At 40.5% G+C, this 18165-nt stretch overlaps 1 protein-coding gene across 3 annotated transcripts in view; it reads right to left on the bottom strand.

Moving 5' to 3' along the window:
- The window catches only part of ARID5B (AT-rich interaction domain 5B), a 124140-nt gene that overhangs the window by 66035 nt on the left and 39940 nt on the right, over nt 1–18165 (bottom strand). For all 3 annotated transcript variants that reach the window (XM_030487123.1, XM_030487124.1, XM_030487122.1), the window contains one exon: nt 9255–9485. In XM_030487123.1, coding sequence (XP_030342983.1) covers nt 9255–9485 — 231 coding nt within the window. The remainder of the gene's footprint in view (nt 1–9254; nt 9486–18165) is intronic.

Here is an 18165-nt window from a genome sequence, read left to right as displayed (position 1 = left end):
GGCACACCCTATATGCTTCATTTCTTGCTTTAAATAAGTAAGTACTGGAAAATATGCATAGTATTTGGAACCAAGGGGAATGACATATTAATCTGAAGTTTGCTTTGTGTAAGTTTGCATTTTCCAGATTTGAAACGAAACTTCAAGGGAACCCAAAACTCATCTGCAAGCTTTAATTTATACCCCCTTCACCCACAGATTATCTAGAAGGTATAAACTATTAATTTAAACAGTGCAGTGAAGTATCGTCATTAGGTGGCTTAGTTGCCTGGGTTACTACTATCAGCCTGACCAGTAGGGAACCTGGGAAGCGTGAGCTCGGGGGGGGGAAGTAAACAAAGTAATGAGTAACAGTTACAGCTCCTTAAAATGTGTACATTAACCTCAGTATTGGGCAACTATTTGCTTTTTAGAGGCAGCACCCTCTGATTGAAATAATGATAAATATTTTGGAAATTCCATCCGAAGCAAGAATGAAATTACTCAAGTGCACTCTGGGAGAACAAAGCTTTTGAGTATACCTTCAAATGAACTCAGGTAAGTTTACAAAGGGCCTATACCTAAAAGACCATTAGCTAAAATTACATTTGTTTTTATTGAAAGACAGCCTCAAGTGCTGACATGTAATATATGACATGTGATACATAATAATACTCTTAAACCAGTTCTGACATAATATCTCCCAAGGCATAATAACCACAAATGACTGCTTTAGTTAAGAACTAGCCAGAAGCAAAATAGATCCATGTAAAAGTAGCTTTAACCATAAATACCTCAACAATATTTTATGTCACTTTGTAAAAAAACTTAAAGGAGTCCCATAATAATTAACAACAAAAACTTCATGTTCTTTACTACTGTACGGTGGTTGTGAAAGGTTATTTCATAGTCCTGCAGCTGCCAATGCTGTAAATTATGCAGGCACCAAGAAGCATTAAGGAGAAATAATAGCAATTTAAACGAAGGCTGACGTAATTCATGATAAACAGTCACTGGAAAATATTACAATGTTGTCTTTTTTGAGTGGGTTTAATCAGAAGAATGTGACCATATTCTGACATAAACCACTTCTCTTTTCCACTGTATGGGCGCAGGAACACGGGCCCTTCCCTGGGAGCAAAGGTCTCCCCTGCTCCTGGCCACTCTGAGCCCCACCACCTCGGGGATGCTGCTCATAAGGCTCGGGATGCCAAGGTACCAAAAGCTCTCCCAAAACAAAGCTCAAGCATCAGGGCAGGCCCGGTGGTCCAAGGGAGGCACTGAAACCAGGGGGGACAGTCAACTGGGAATGCTCTAATGAAGGGATATGGGGGGGGAAACCAAAAGATGGCTTCAGAAATGAGAACATGTATGATGGACATGGCTCACGCTCACAATAAATGCAGCTGGGCTTACTTTTTGCTATAATGACAAAGTCATTTTGATAGCTGAATCATAAAACTAGCCATTGAGTGGGAATCTTATATAGGAGGAATTAGTAATTTATATCTACAATCATTTAGTGAATGGACACCAATAAAACAGACGCCTGTGTAATAGATGACAAAATGCCATGTGATAAGTTACATTTATCAGGCACAGAAGAACAGCTCACATATTAACCCTTCATTTGCTGAAACTACACATTAATTCTCTGCCAAACTCCAGCCAACAAAACATGTAAACCCCAAAATACCATCACACAGTCACTACTCAATTAAAAATGAAAAAGGAGAAGCAGCTAAAAGCACAGCTCTCAGCTCTGCCACGGGGTCTCACAGGAGGGAGGATACCTCACCTCCCCTCCTGCCCCAGCACAGGGAGGCCATACCAGCCACCCCACGGTTCACAGCCCTGGTGCTTCCTTGAGCAGCTGGGCACGTGGCACCGCGTGCTCACAGCGCAAGCCCCCCTCTCTCCCGGACTGCTACCCAAGGGCACCTGAAGAGGTAAGGAGCCATACCAATTTCCCAAGTGCCCTCGCCTTGGGAGCTGTGCTCTCACAGTGGTGCCAAGCAGCCGCTGCAGGCTTCTCGGGCAGCTACTTTGTGCAGGACAGCCAGTCACCACCAGCCCTGGCTGAGAAGTGATGCCAAGGGGCCAGGGGAAATCAGCAGAAGCAGCTTTTCCGGCAGCACCTGCCCCTCCACTCAGCATCAGCTGCCTTCCTGAGGGCAGTGGGAATGTGCAACCTGAATAAAATCAGTGCTCTCCATAAAGGAGTTTTGATTATAAAGTGGAAAAAATATCTATCTTAATATTTATCTGGGTTACAACTATGTTTGCTCCTGAAAATGTACCAAAAAAAAAAATAAAAATAATTAACTGCATTTGTTTCTATTGAAGTTCTCGCAGACAGAAAGGTATTTTATCTTACTTTACCACACATTACTTCTGTTCGCTTAACAGCTTGCTGTTAACATTGGGTGACATTCTGCCCTTGGTTATCTGGTGAAAATCTTGAGTAACAGTCACTGAAGTGGATCGAGTTATTTTGAATTTACTCCACAAAGTGAGACAGAATGTGACCCCCTATCGGTGCTTTTTGCTTTCAGTATACAAATATTTTATGCATTTCAATGAGTGACAGAATGCAAAACTTGCAAATATTTATTTTTAGATGTATGGGGAAAAAGCAATTAAGAGCTAAAAATGTTAAGAATGAAGAAATCACTTAACAGAAGCAATTATGTTGGGCACATAAACAGCTCTGCCTTCAGACATTTTATTCAAACGCTGCAGAGCACACTATGAAATATCAATTGTTTAAAAAAACTGCAAGTATTTTATCACAACTGAAAAATCAATCATTATAAACAACATCTGGGGATCATTAATATCTTACTCCACAGTTGAATTAACAAAATAAGAAGTCTGACCAGAATCCAGAACACTTCTAGATTTGCTTTTTCATGCTAAAAGCTCATGTTTGCAGAGGTGGGGAGGGAGGGAAGAGAATATGTACATTTATCTATATTGTATATAGCACTATCATGCATTAATCATTCCTTCCCCTCCAGCTATGTCCTGTTTTTGTTTTGAGAGAGCTAAAATTTGAAATATTTAGCTAAGCCACCCTGTCCAGGACCTTGGAAAAGATTTGCATATTTTTCAGACTGTTGGAGATGCCACCATAAAACTCCATCTAAGAAAGTCCCAGTATCCACACTAATAAAAAGCCTCTATATTCTTCCTACTGAAGTTCTAAATGCTTGAAAGTTCCAGTCATAGCAGAAGAGCACTAACACTGATCCCACTTTAAAATCACATTTGCATTAAAACAAAGAAGCCTAAAGTATCTATCTGGAAACTTCGGGTTTTCTGAATTTCACTGATACTAATTACCCTGCAGGTAGCCAAAACAGCCAATAGCAATAATGCTGATACTTGACGACAGTTGAAAAACATCAAAAACCCACCATTTCAGGCCAAAGTACAATTTTTGTACCAGAGCTGGTTTAAAAAGAAAAGCCAATTTTGACTCACACTCACATAAGTAAAGTAAGCCACCAACAGGAAAACTGTATTTCATGTAGACTGGAAACATTCTTTCTTCTCCACACCCCCCCCCCCCTTTTTCTTTCTTCCTTAAGTCTCATTCCTTGCCAAGGATTTGGTTTGTTATGTTTTTCCCCTAAACAACTGATTTGATCTGTGAGTCACAAACTTGTGTAAACTGAGATGTGTAACGAAAGCAAAGACCAAATTTCAGCTATTGCAGGAGTAATGGTACTACTCTATATCCTCAAGTCATCAGCTTTCAACCTAGACATTTTTTCTGGCACATGACCTACCCCTACAAAGTCCCTTCTTCTTCATAGCACTGTCCTGCGATGGCCTCCCTGGTCAATGACAAGATGGAAGGTAAATCCTTCTGAAAGTCTTGGTTCAGAAACCCCAATGGCTGGGAGGGATGGGTAGGTCATCCCTCACTCCTAACAACCACTCCCTCCCAGCCCTGGAAGTGAGAAAATCTGCTTTCTGCATTGTTTTACAGGGAGATCCAAGTTGTTGAAGGTTTGTTTTTGGTTTTGTTTTGAATGTAGAAGACTTTTCTCAATGCAAGTGATACAGCATTAAGGGGTTTTTCTCAGGGGAAAGGGGAGAGGAGGGAAGTGGAGACTGCAATGCCCTTTATACATAATTTTCTTCAATGAGCAGTTTTTCCCTCTGCATTGCTCATGTTATGGTAAAACGAACAAGTTTCATTTTTCAGAGAAAAAATATATTAATACCACAGCAGGATGTAGTTCTCTTACTTTTGGGTATGAAATATTCTATAAAAAACTGGTCTTTACATACAAAAATAAAACTTTTAACCTTCTTTTGGGGTGAACAAGTGTTTACAGTACACCCGAGACCAAACAGCTTGTTTAATGGCATATTGGACCCAGCATGCTATAAAAATAATCCAGAATGGTTTAAAAATTACCAAACAGATTTTAAAAATCAAGAAGAAATAAGGTATTCAGTTTTCTCTCCCACTGCTGTTCATAGAAAAAGCAACCCCATGCTCACAAATGAAAGAGCGCTTTCTGGTTCATCTTTAGCTGGAAGGATTTATAATATTTATCTAGCAAAGCATGATAAAATCCTTCTGTGCAAGATTTTCACCCGGCGAAGTGGATGGAGCTGTAGAAATCCACCATCACCCAAGCACCTGACCCTTCTGCTTCTAAGCTGTCCTAAGTCCCCAGGCCTGGGGAAGGTGGAGGTCATCTTCACAGACAGATCTCTGCACTCCCTTGTTGTAGGGGCCCACGTGCATTTGGCAACATAGCCCACAGCTGGGTTGCAAAAGGATCCACGATCACTGATGTGCCCAGAAACTCAGTCCATGCGGTGGAGTGGACATGAGTCTGGTAGAGGGCCAAGTCACCTTCTTCAGACAAGCAAATGCAGACGATGCATGCTGCTCTAGCAGCAAGTGCACACTGGTGTCTGCACAGTGACCCTCCGATACATCTTCTGGACACACAGGCAGCTTTGTCTCCAGCTAGATCTCTTTGGTCTATAATGAAAAGTATTAGGATCCCTATTTTTTCGTTCCTTCTCTCTTGCATCATGTACAACCACACAGCAAATGCCAGTAAATTATAAGCATTTACAGAAGTTATTCAGTAATAGTAACCCAAACAGCCGATATATGAAAAAGATTTTGAAAAATATCTTGAATTGAAACGAATTGTTTGGCTGGCACATACTATTTTCATTTTAAGGGAGCGGGGGAATGAGGAAATAGGGTTTTGGTTTTTTCCACATGCCAATTAATAGGAGCAGTTAGATAAAGGAACACGTAGGTGAACTCTAGTCTGCACAGAGAACTAAAATGAGGCCAGGAAGAAAACTGATCCCATTTGCCCGCCCTGCTGTGTCCAACTGGTCCCTCTCTTGGGCAGGCAGCTGCAGCCTGTGGGGCCGCCAAGGGACGCTGCTGCCACTGCTGCTGGGGTCCAGCCTCAGGTCTCCCTGTGGCCCTTGCTCAGCATGACCCGCAAGCCTGCATGGGCTGGTGGCACTGCCAGGCAGGCATCAAGCTTTTCTGCTTCAGTTCAACCATGGACAACTCTAGCCTCCTGTGCAGGTACAAAATCTCAAATTTCTTATTCCTAGACAGCAACACCAGCATTCCATTATCCACCTGGACAGTTTCATGCTGGTGAGGACCTCTAATTGCTCTTATTTCAGGAGGGGAGTAAGTATACAGTCTGACTGTGGTTATATCAATGAACTTCGGCTATCAAGACATCAAGCATGGCTTATATCCTCTGTGTTCTGAAGAGAAGCAAGCTTTTAAGCCTATTTGCATTCTGGAGGGGAACCTCCAAGGAAGATAGATTAACTAATCAGTAGTTACAAGAATGGGAGAAGGAGGCTTCCCACTTCGAGCAGTCTTTCCTTTCTAAATGGAAAGCAAGTTCTTCCCCGTCAGGCTCCAAAGAAACAGACGCAGATCTCTGAGCCTTCCAGATGCTGAGCTAATTCCTCAGCAGCCTGCTTCTCCAGCGGCCTCCTTGAGGGGATGTTGTGGCACACTGAACCAAGCTAGAGGAAAATCAAAAAAGGACTCTGCAAGAAAACCAGTCCTGAGTATTCCTGCATATATATGGTACTTGGGCACGTGCCATAGAGCAGCACACAGGCAGGACAGAGGCAAACACAGGCAGCTGCAGTGCACTGGCTGTGGTAGCCCACGCTGAAGCTGGTGGGGAAGCTTACTGCAGCGAAACCCTTACCAAAGCTCTATGGAAATAGAGAAGCCATCCACACTGGACTGCCTGAACTATCAAAACATCTCTTGAAGCCACCTCTGCGGGAGCTCACAGACAGCATCTACATCCCTCTTCTACTTAAAAAAGTCCCACACCAAACCCCACATTATTTATTGTCAACAGAACTTACTTTTTCTTCCTCATTTCCTTATTTATTTTCGTTAAACCTTACAGAATGGGGAAAAAAAGGAGGGCGTATGGGAAGGAGTCAGAACTGAAAAAAAGCTGGTTTTGTTCTAAACATATAATAAAAGTAGAGAGACTACTTCCTGGAAAAACATTTCTATTAAAACTGCCTAACAAGGACAACAGCTTACATGCTGCAGTGACCGCGGCTTTTTGTAAAGGTGTTTCTGGTGTCTCACTTGTGACATGCTATATCTGCCACACAGTACTCCAACGTGCAGAGAACATATAACACCTTCCCCAACAGCAGCGTTTCTGTAAAAGACCTGTCATCTGTATCAGATGCTAGTGCTTCCCATACAAAGACATTAGTAGACTGTATTTCCCAACTTTCGTACTCACTTTAGAGTTTGGAGAATTTCAGGTGATAGTGAAATATACATGTTCCTGTCTTGCTCCTTCAGCACACTTCTTTCATTTGCAAGGTAAGAAATAGCCAAGCCCTTCAAGTTAAATGTGTCTGGATCTCCTTGTAGACACCTTTTAAGAATTTTAGTCATATTTCTGAAATCTGGTCCTTCCTCAGATTTGACTGATAAATACCAGTGCCTTAGAGTAATCCATTTATCTACTGTACCACCCTGCCTCTGTTTAGCTTTAGCAGTCATCACTTTCCACATGTGACATCAATCTACATGATATCAATGTAAACTGTTTGTGTAACAAAGTGTTGTACATTTTATTGTCCTGCCAGCAAAGAAAAGGATAAAATAGCACTTTGCCTGCTGCCTTAACAAAGGTAGTATAATTGACACCATACACTTTGCAGTACAGAAATGGAACCATACATTGGTCAGTTTTTTTCTTCCTAATATAGCAGGGCTTGCAAATTTTACTGCATCATTATTTTCATAAGAAATACTTTTAAAGACTATGGTTTTTGGGTTTTTTTTGGTTTTATAGGCATTTTAAAAAACTGCTTCTTAAACCAAACTAAATTTTAAATACACATTATTACTTTCTATGGCTAAGATTTCTGTGGCTCTGGTTTGATAATGAGATAATCGCCTTGCAAAGGTCAAGAGAATGGCATAGTTAGCTTTCAGAGACTGAACAAAGCACTTGCTATGGTTCACTAAGCGTAGTTTCTGCATCACTCCACATGCTTTTGATTCATCTATTACTAATATTCCATGATACGCTTACATTATGGATCCAACTATTTCAACAAACCTGTAATCAAGGAATGACCCTGAATAAAATACTCCACAGAAAGCAGATGGTACACTCATCAAACGCCTTCAAGCCTAAAATAACCTTTTCCATATAAAAAGGATAGTCAATTAAAACCTGAACTTTATATTCTGAGCTGGAGCTCACCGTAAATAAAAATCAACATGATACTTTTGTGTTATTGGACCAAACTTTCAGGGCATTTCATTCATTTTTTCACCACCCCCACCCTAAGAGCAACCAACAGTTTTATTCATAGTTCACTCAAAGTAAATGTTTTGTGTGAGCATGAGCAGACATGACAGTTTGGGCCTGATCCTGCAAAAGCTTGACATGACAAAATTATAACTATTCACAGCACTAATGTGCTCCAGTGACGACACCATGAGAGGAAGGATCTCTCCTGCCTGTTGGGAGCTGACTGGTGCAGCAGCAGAGCAGTCCTGCGCTACCCTTGTAGGGTAAAATGCCTCAATGCCATCAGCTAGGTCAGTGTTCCTTTGCCAACATAAGGAGGCCTGGACTGGGCGCCAAGTTCAAAGCCAGCATGCTAGCGCTTGATGAAAGGGGGATATTATTCTCTCCTCACAGGCATCACTGAACCCCTTACCTCTCACTCCCACTATTATATCTTGAATGCATAATGAGAAATTCTCTAAGAGATCACAAGAGCTCCCTTGCAGAGATGGAGGGGTCTTGCACAGCAAAGGTGTACCCATCACTCTGCAAACAGACCTTGCTGGCATTAGCTGCAGTGCTCATCCATCAGGTGATATGGGTAATAAACTTCATTCTCACAGCATATGCACACTGCTAAAGAAATTACACTGGACCCATTACTAGAATAACCCTGGGTGTGTACATAACACACATTCTGCTGCACATTTAGCAGCACATCCGCTGCCCTTGGGTTGATCTCACACAAAAAAAAAAAAGGTGTGAAATCACCTGGTAGAGATCAGGAGTCAAAATCTTGCAGCCTTCTCTCCCAGCTGTAAGGAGCTGCAGAGTATTCTCTACACTCTTTGAATTAAGAAGTCGCCTCCCAGAAGTGTATCTGCACTTGTAAAATCAAGTTCCTTGCACTGGCAGAGCTGCTGCTGCTGCAAAAGCTCACATTCCAGGAAGGCCAGAAACACACCAGCTATAGCTAACATTTGTTTCGGGCCCTGGGAGCGTACATGCAGTTGACGAGTGCTCTGCAACAGCAATGGGACATGCAGGGACTCTCTCCTATTTTGCATTTGCTAGCATATTGCACCAATGATGACTTCAAAAAAACCCCAACACACCTTGTAAAGCTTCTGGAAAGACATAAGCTATAGGTGAATGATTAAGGTAGATAAATTTCAAATCCAGACAAGGGACCCTTTCACTCATACTGAGTAACTGTGCTACACGCTCTACCCATGTAACAATATCTTTGATTGTGATAAACTCAAGTTGCAATATGAAGATCACCAGTGACTAGAAGCCTTCAGTCTCACAGAGGAAAGAGCACATTTGGTACACTACATTTCGAACAAAAATAGTATTGTTTCATTTCACAGGAATCACATCTTCCCTTTGGAAATCAGTGGACACTTAAAAAGAAGAAAACATCTCTACTTGTGAGAAAAAGAAAATAGCTGTAACGTGACTTACCAAACTCATCACATATACTTTCATTTTCTATTAGAGTAGGATGATCAAATGTATCCCGACAGTAGAAGATTTGGGGATTCTTGCTGGTTATTGCAATGCCTCCCAGGGCTAAAACAAACTGGTCTGTTAGTATTGAAGAAGGCTTGTCCTGAATGCGCTTCAACATGGAACGATATCGACAGTACTGTGGATAGCTCAGAATTAGCAGGTTTGAATCTTCATCATCCTCACCTGGAAGAAGAAAATAAAAAACCCACCCTCTTAGTATGTCAGAAAAATACATAACATGAGCTGTAAATCAAGCATGTCAGAAAACCCATGGCCCACTGGTTGAATCTTTTCTCAAGACCTATCTCCTATAGCACAGTGGTTTTCAAAAGCAAGGTTAAAAACAGAAATTAAAAAAAAAAAAAAAAATTATTGAAACAGCTTCTTTTCTGGCTTTCTGTTCAATTCTTCCGTGCTTATCCACAAGGACTCTACCTGGATGAGTAAGAAAACACCACTCTGCAAAAGTTGGCCAACGGCCTGAATCAAAGTGCTTTCTCTACTTTGCCAACTTGGCTGCTTTGATAGAAATATTATCTGTCATTTTCACTCAGATCCCTATACGGCCTTACTGAACTCATGTTTACACCAGCTAGCATCTTTTAAAAATAATAACATACAAGCCCAGGAGCATACAGCTATTAATTCTCCTTTGAAGTATCTGATTCTGGCAACTACCAAAGGGCCCTGGGCCACGGAGGTGGGCTGATGTGACCTTGTCATTGATGCTAAGCTAACCCAATAGGTGGAAATAACTTTCCTCACATTAACTGCAAATGCAGCAGGACTCAATAAAACACCTGCAGAGCACAACGAGCAAATGAATTTTCAAACAGCTCGTACTGTCAAAATGTGGGATCAAGATATAAAGCAATCTAGAGCTTGGACTTTTACATTCCCCCAGGTTTTAGTTAATATTAGGCATAAAGGTGGCAGATTTTGAAATATCACAATCAAGTTTCGTCATATGATAACCAGCAGGAAACCTAACAGCAAAAAAACCCAACCAGAGATGTAAACATGCGAAATTGTTCAGTTGCAGGTATGCAGCTGATAGTTAACAGTGCTTCTTTTTATGCTCATTTATCTCCTCAGGTGGGGTAACTGAACATGGCTTTACATGCATGCTAATGAAGTCAAAGCAAGAGCATTCACTTTATGTTTTCTGCTGTACTCTGATTACTGAGTAACTCAGCTATTTCTTCTGCCAGAGACAAAAGGTCTACTATTTAATCCCATTACCAATACTGAAATCATCTTTCTTACCCTTAAAGTAAAAATCACTTCAGATACTGAAAGAAATGTCAGATCTGTTCACCCCAACTAAATACAATGGCACAACTCATCTTGATTTGGCGAGGGCAATAGAAATGTTGACACATAAAAGGCTAAACTTTAGGAAGTCTTTGGAAGCAGATATATCACCTAGAATGTCATCACTGCAGATGAACGAAATGCTGCAAAAAAAATCAACACGGCAGACGGACTTGGGAAGTACTGTTTTCACAAGCACAGCTCCTGAAAGCCATCGCTTTCAAAAACTCAGAACTTTTCCCACTACCCTGATGCAGGTGGGGAGATCCAAAAAATTGTGTAAAAAAAGTAACTTTAATACCTTTCGGTAAACAGCATTGACATTACTTTTCTAAGAAAATAAAATGTATGGCCTATAACCACTTTGGTCAGTAAGGATGCTTTGGTCAACAAGGTCATGTTTTTCTTCGTTTTCAACAAGCAAGTATCCCATAAGCCTACACAACAGCACGATTGAGCCAATTGCTCCTGGGAATAATACTCTTTCTTCTGTATTAGGAAACTCTAAAAACCTGATCAGGAAAACTGTTCTAGGAATTAACAAGTACATGATCCATCCTTTAGCTCTTTCGAGAGTTTCATAAATGCCTGCCTGATAATTATTACTACTTTATACCTTTGTGTAGATAGTGGTGAGCTGAATCTGTTGATCTGACAGCACTTTTCTTACGCCAGGATGTGGTCAGCTTTTTAAACAGGGTGTATATAAATGTATGTTCCATGTGCCTTTGTAGTAAACCATTAGTTTCTAGACAAATGTGCTGTAAATCCCTGTGCAGAATTACACAAACTTTCTACCCCTGACAACTGATGACTTGACTCAAACCCCTGGCATAAATTAAAATCAAGTCATTTTTTACAAGATCGCTTTTATACATGCTTGTGCAACTCCAATGAGTACTTCATGATGTATTTGTTTCCTTTCCTTATTCATTCCAGGTTCAATAGGTAAATCTAAGAATGAACAAAGGCTGAATAAACTGAAGATTTGTTTAGTGAAAGACAAACAGAGTGTTCCTGGAACAAAGACTTTTTTTCTCAACCATGCCCACGTGAGAAAAGAGAAATCAAAGTAGACCAATCCCTAATAAAATGCAAGCCCAAAGAAAAACTACTTTTTTCTTCTAGCAAAATCTAACGTGCCGTTTAATGGTGGAGTGTATATTGCTGAATATTTTTCATAAATATGATCTTAGAGTTAACTTCTAGGAGAAGCAGCGATCAAGATGTGGATCGCATTCCATTAAAACCAAAAAAAAAGAAATAATTTCTAAAAACATTTAACTGAGATCTTAGAAAGCCAAGATGCTTTACTTCTGAATCTCATTTTAGCTTCAACTGAGAGAACATCGTACCTACATTACGCTGCTTGTAAGGCTCCACTGACATTACTCTAATCCCATGCTTATATCATAATTGTGTGTTTTAATAACCCACTCCAATGTCAATTTTTCATTTATTTATTTCAGGGCTGAAAACAGAGAAACTGTAATTAGGAGGCAAGGTTCCACCCCTGCCTTCTGAGCACTGCCTGTATACGCATAGATGTAATCCAACAGTTCCCTTTGTGAGGGGTAAAGAGAGCTGGGATTTGGCACAGCCTGGCATTTATGTTGGATTACATGTTCTTCAAGTTGTCTTTGTAAGTAAGAGATGCATGAAATGCCAAACACAATGAATCTATGCAAGAACTGACTTTCAAATCAGCACAACCATTTTTAATATGTAACACAAGACAATTAAAAGCCCCCAAAGAAAAAAATAAAGCCTGCTAAAAGCACGAATTCTAAACAAATCCATCCAGATTCAGAACTATTTACAGAGAGAGCAGAGAAATAAAAACCTCTAACGTGCTTTTTGTTTGCTTGTTTCGGAAACATCAGCCTATAATGTTATTGCTAACCGCCATAATCTACTCTCAACATCAGTAAGCATTTTTTTCTTTAAAAAGACCTTCACACCAGGATTTTATAGAGCTTGATGGAAAAACTATGCATGTTCCTTCCTGTACCTAATTACCTCAACTTCAAAAGCTGCCAAGTATTTTGCCCTTTAGTTCTTTTAATCGTATTAGTGCAAATGCATTTGGATGCCAACAGAAACAAACATTTAAAGATTTTTGTTTAAAAGATTCCAAATATGTACGAGGCTGGTGCTAGGAAAGCACACTCCACTTCTTCCCAGAAAGCACAGTTATTTCTGCAGAAGAAATATGAATTTGTGCCTCTTGTAAGACTAAATGTCTAGTTTCAACCCAATTTAAGTAAAATAATGTCAATATGAACTGCTCTCACAATGATTTATGCTACCTTCTGTTACTTTATTACATTAGACATTCCTTTCTCTAAGCTTTATACTTTTCGCCGTGCTCCTAGCAACCACATAAAGGCTGAGCACCAACTTTATGCGCCTGGCATCCTTCCAGGCTCGACTGTTATTGATAATTATATTGAAGTTTCAATTTAATTGCTACTCTGTTGTGACACAGAATATTTTTTGTAATTAGGCACTTCCCATTTTCTGTCCATTCATTTTTTGTATTATTGAAAATGACTTTTTTTCACCCAGAAAACATAAGCAGAACAATGATACAGATAAGGGTATGTACATCTGTTACTATCATTACCAACACACTAATCTGAAGGGAAGAAAAAAAAAGATTTAAAGGAAAAAAAAAAATCGTGAATATAATTTCTCGGAAGGTAATTTTCTTTTCAGTTTAAGTGCTCTTATTCTTCTTACAGTTACTCAATGATTTCCTGTTCTAATTACAAGACATTATACAGAAAGTCATTTTTAAAAAGGAAATGTACTAGAGCAGGAGGCTAAATAGCGTCAGTCGCTTGGTATGGTTTGAAATTCTGAACTTTTGCATCTCTTTTATCAATTCTCTGCTCAAGCTTTGTGCAATATATTCTATCACAAATCTACCATCTCTTCCGAGGCAGTTAACACAAATATATACATCAAAGAGGAAAACAGACTTGCAGTTAAACTGCAGGCAAAAGAAAAAAAAAGATCTTTTTCCTCCTCACTGTAGCTGGTAAATTGGAGGCAAGCCAAGCCTAGGAATGGAAAATATTAAAAAGTAAAAAAAAAAAAAAAAAGAAAGAAGAAAGCATGATTAAAAAGCGAGAGAAGAGATATTCAGTTCTAAATCTAAATGAATAAGCCACAAACTATTTCATAAAAACATACTGTGACGTAAATTACACATCAGTATTGCACTGTTGTGGTTATTTTGAGAAATGGCTTGTACTGTAAGTCAGCTGGTAAAACCCCACCCTTAATGATTTTGTAATTCTCCATACAGCAATCAACTGGAGCAGTCATGAAATTGCCAAGAAGGAAAACAGACAGAGCTGTAGAGAGTTTGTAATAAAAAGATAATGTACTCTTAACATAACAGAAGTAGAAGATTGGTTTTATTAACTAAAAAAACTACTTAAAAGGTCCCAGGCCTGCCATTTGTTTTGATAAATGTTGACACAGATCTTCATAAGATAAGCAATGGAAGTATCAGGGGAACCAGATAAAATGGGACAATGCTTTGGTGTGTGGGTAGCAAATTGAGCAAGGGAGTTGTTTGGAATACAGAGCGAAAATGAGGGAAGTTGCAGGGCTCTGCCCATCAGGCTCCTCTCCTGCACGATGCCCTCGCTACTCTGCCTTTTTTCATTACCCTCAGTTACTAAGGAGTTCTCCCAGAGGATGACCATATCATAATTAGTTTATCATTGCTTATATGCATGGCTTTGGCCAAATCATCAATACGTAGCAGACACAGAGGTAACAGAACATGTCCAGAGGGATTGGTAATGGCAAGGCTTAGCTGTGCTGAATGAACATGGCTGTAACTCCCAAGATGGGATGTCTCTTGACTATTGCAAGCCAGTGTTCAAATGTCACTGCCCTCCCAAGACTCTCAGCAACCCATTGGAGCACACATGATGGGACTCATTTCATCCAATAATGCAGTTTTAGTCTACAAAAGTTGTGCAGATTGCTCTGTAATCAGAGAGATCGCCTTCCAATGTGCTGTTTTGTAAGACATGGACCAACTCACTCTCTGGAACTCCTACTCCCTCATCTATGACAACTAGCTTAGTCCAGAGGCTTCACTTGTAGATCAAATTAAGCAAGTGAAATGAATTCTACCTAAGTGACCAAGCACTCTCCCCTATGTCAAAGCAATGGTCCAAATGCATGGTAAAACATCCCCTCCCAGCTTACATACTTGCCATCAAGATAAAAAAGGTCGATCTCATCTGTGGCAATGGACTTTGGCTCTTCCAGCTCTTAAGATAGGATCCAGTTCTTCCCTTGTGCTACTCCTTTGGCAAGGTCTTTCTGCAGTATGGGCATGAGAACACAGGTGTAGACCAGACAGAGACATGCACAGCTGACCCCTCAAAACCAATGACTGCAGGTCATGCAGGCTCTGCACATCTCAAAGCTGCTTGTTCTAACACCACCACAAAGGGAGACAGCACAGCTTTCCAGCAGACAGAAATTAACTTACTACACAATTACTAAAACCCCTGAACTTCTCAAAAAGTCCAAAAGCAACAGAAACAGAACAATGAAAGAGTAACCAGAAAGAGGAAGAAGAAACTGGGTCTTTATAACCTAAAAACCTTTAAGATGAATCGTTCAATGAGAACACCTTCCCATATCACAGTACAGTCATAACCTGCCAAATACCCCAAATCATCACCCAGGTAACTACAGCTGGCCAAGAAGCAATGACAATCATTACCTACATCTCTGGGTACTCCTGTGCGAGAAAGGATGGTTCTCCCAATGAAATAACCATCATAGGAGAATAATGTCTGGCTCCTTGCTTGACCACTTCTCACACTGAATCCTCTGTGCAGACACAAGGCTAAGAATCCTGGTAAGAATCTATGTCCCTTTGCACCAGGCTGCTCTGATCTAGGAGCAACAGCCAAGGAGTTCAGATAGCTGCATCATAGTCACAAAACTACTTCTGTATGCTCTAGCACACTAACCTACTTTCTCTCCAGTGATTAGGGAAGACTTATCAAACATAGTTCTTCCAATCCACCCTGCCTTTTCATTCCCACGGCCTTTGTTCACTCTGGTAACACCACTTGGTGTGCCTTGGCTGGCCAATTAACCACAAGACCTAAAAATATTAATCTAAGAATCATATTTCTCTCACAGATAAATGTAAATACAGTGATGATTTAGCCCCATGAGATGGAACAGTAAATCTGTGGTTTTGGGTTTAAATAAATTTGGGTAAATTATTGACACAACAGGAATACTGCTTTGTTGGAAGGACGCATGCTACTCATCCTTGCTTTGAGAACCCCCCTCTATTTGAATGCTAATGCAATCAAGAACAAAGGCAACATGTTGCAGGATAGGGAACGCAGTGATTACATTTATGTTTACCTGATAATGATGATGTTAACAAGTTGCCTGTAATTCTTAGGTGGACGTTTGCCTGCCTGATTTTGCTTTTAAATTGATAAAAAGGCAAAAGCCGTTTCTGCCAATATACAGAATAAACGCACAGCCTTTCTGCATGTATCAGATATTTCTTCCCTTTTAAGGAGGAGACAGAGCTAATTCTCAGAATTTCGTGCCACTTCCCCAGCCCTCCGTTTTCTGTCACAGTGCCAGCAGAGCATCAGCCATTCAAAGAATTCCTAAGATTAGTTTAACATTTGAAAGAAAGAGAATACTTATAAATCTACTGGAGATTGAAACTACTGTTCAAACCAACAGCAATACGGCCATTAAAAAAAAAAAGAAAAAAAGACAGCACGTGGTTGAACATCTTACAGTCGGTGATTTGGATCTCAGTTCTACTACTTAATAGGGACAAAACCGAGTATGTTGCTCGATGACTGACAGTATGACCATATCATCAAATCTTCCATAATATTTACCTCATTAAATCACTTAGAATTCAAATCATAAATCCAATTTTTGAAGAAGTTTTTGAAAGAAATTTAATACTGGAAAAGTTTCCAACCCGGCATTCAACAGCCTTTTTCAGACCCTAATCCAATATTCAGCTCCTCCTAACTGCAGCTCCTACCCTGCACTCCCAGGATCCTCCTGTGCCTTAGGAAGCAGGTTTATGAGGTGTTTCTAGACTCAAAAGCAGAGTGACTGACAATCGTCATTTCCAGCTTTTATATACCCCTTCCACAGGCCTCAAACTGCTTTATGGAGATGAGTAAAAATTATTATCCCCGTTACACAGAAAGAGAAACTGAGACAGAGAGAGCTTAAAGGATTTATTTGACAGCATCAAGCAACTTAGAGAGCAACGGAGAGAGCAAACAGGCCAGACAAAAGTCCTTTTTGGGGGGATTTCTGGATGAGAGAGTTTCCTAAGTTTCCTCAAAAGAAAGTTGTCCATTTCTGGCCACCCCTACCAGCCTACCTGCCTCCAGAAGAGACAGGGGATGAGCCAGGCAGGGGCCTGTCTCCTAACACAGCTATTTTCACTGTCCCACACAATCCTAGTCACTCCTTCACTTTATTTAGCTGCTGCCGCCCAGCTGGGATTATATTCCCCCTTCCTGGAGTGTTTGCAAAGCAGTAGTTTGCCCTCCCATAGAATGGTAGGTGACGGCTGCAATGATAGCTGGAGGAGCATGAGAAAAAGTGACCCGATGCTGGGGACGCAGCCAAGTTCAGAGCTGGGCTATGAAATAGTCTCTCTGCCTCCCAAAATTTCCATCTGTCCTTACCGCTCAGGTCACAGGCGTGGGGCAGCCCATGTCCAAACAGCCACAGGTGGCTACGGAAAACCGCTCTGACATAAAAGGTTTTTAAACTGCCCTATCAGCTTTCTAAAGCAGATGGGGGGGCGGGGGGGGGGATTGACTGCAGAAGGGAGCACATGCTGCCTGTCCTCTTGAATGTTCTGGGTCATGTGGACCATTCAGGTTGAATGTGCATCAGCTTTAAAACAAGTATTTATCCTGGTTGTCGTGGTTACTGATAAGCAGCTTCAATTCTGCTGATAACAAAAAGAAAGAATTAAAAAAGGGAGGGGGGCTGAAAACATAATTTGGTAATATGACGAAGCCAAGAAGAGAAATAAATCACATTAAACAAGCCAATTGTACTGTAAATGGCTCTGCCTCTGTATTTGCTTTTAAATCATCTATGGCTCTAACATGGCAGCTGCTTCAGTTTTAACAAACGAACAGTAAAAATCCCTTTTAATAACGAAAGGAAATAATGATATACTTTGCTTTAGCTGAAATCAAACATAATTTAATTTTTCCTGAGGTGAGATTTGCACAGGGAACAATCAGATAATAAGTGTTATCATTCCCATAGACAAAACTGAACCAGCACTTTGCAATTCAAAGTGCTATTTAATGCACCGTTTTCAGCAATCTCTGAACACCATCCAACATACCACTGAACTACGCTTCAGTACTTACACATAAAGCCTGATCCTTCAAATACTTGAGTATGGGAGTTACACTACAAACACAAGTACTTCCACTGCTGCTGTGACTGAAGTTACACATTCCCTAAAGCGCCTTCACAA

This window comes from Strigops habroptila, chromosome 5 (assembly GCF_004027225.2).
Source record: "Strigops habroptila isolate Jane chromosome 5, bStrHab1.2.pri, whole genome shotgun sequence".
NCBI classification, from domain to species: domain Eukaryota; kingdom Metazoa; phylum Chordata; class Aves; order Psittaciformes; family Psittacidae; genus Strigops; species Strigops habroptila.
This window is presented reverse-complemented; position numbering and strand designations above follow the sequence as displayed.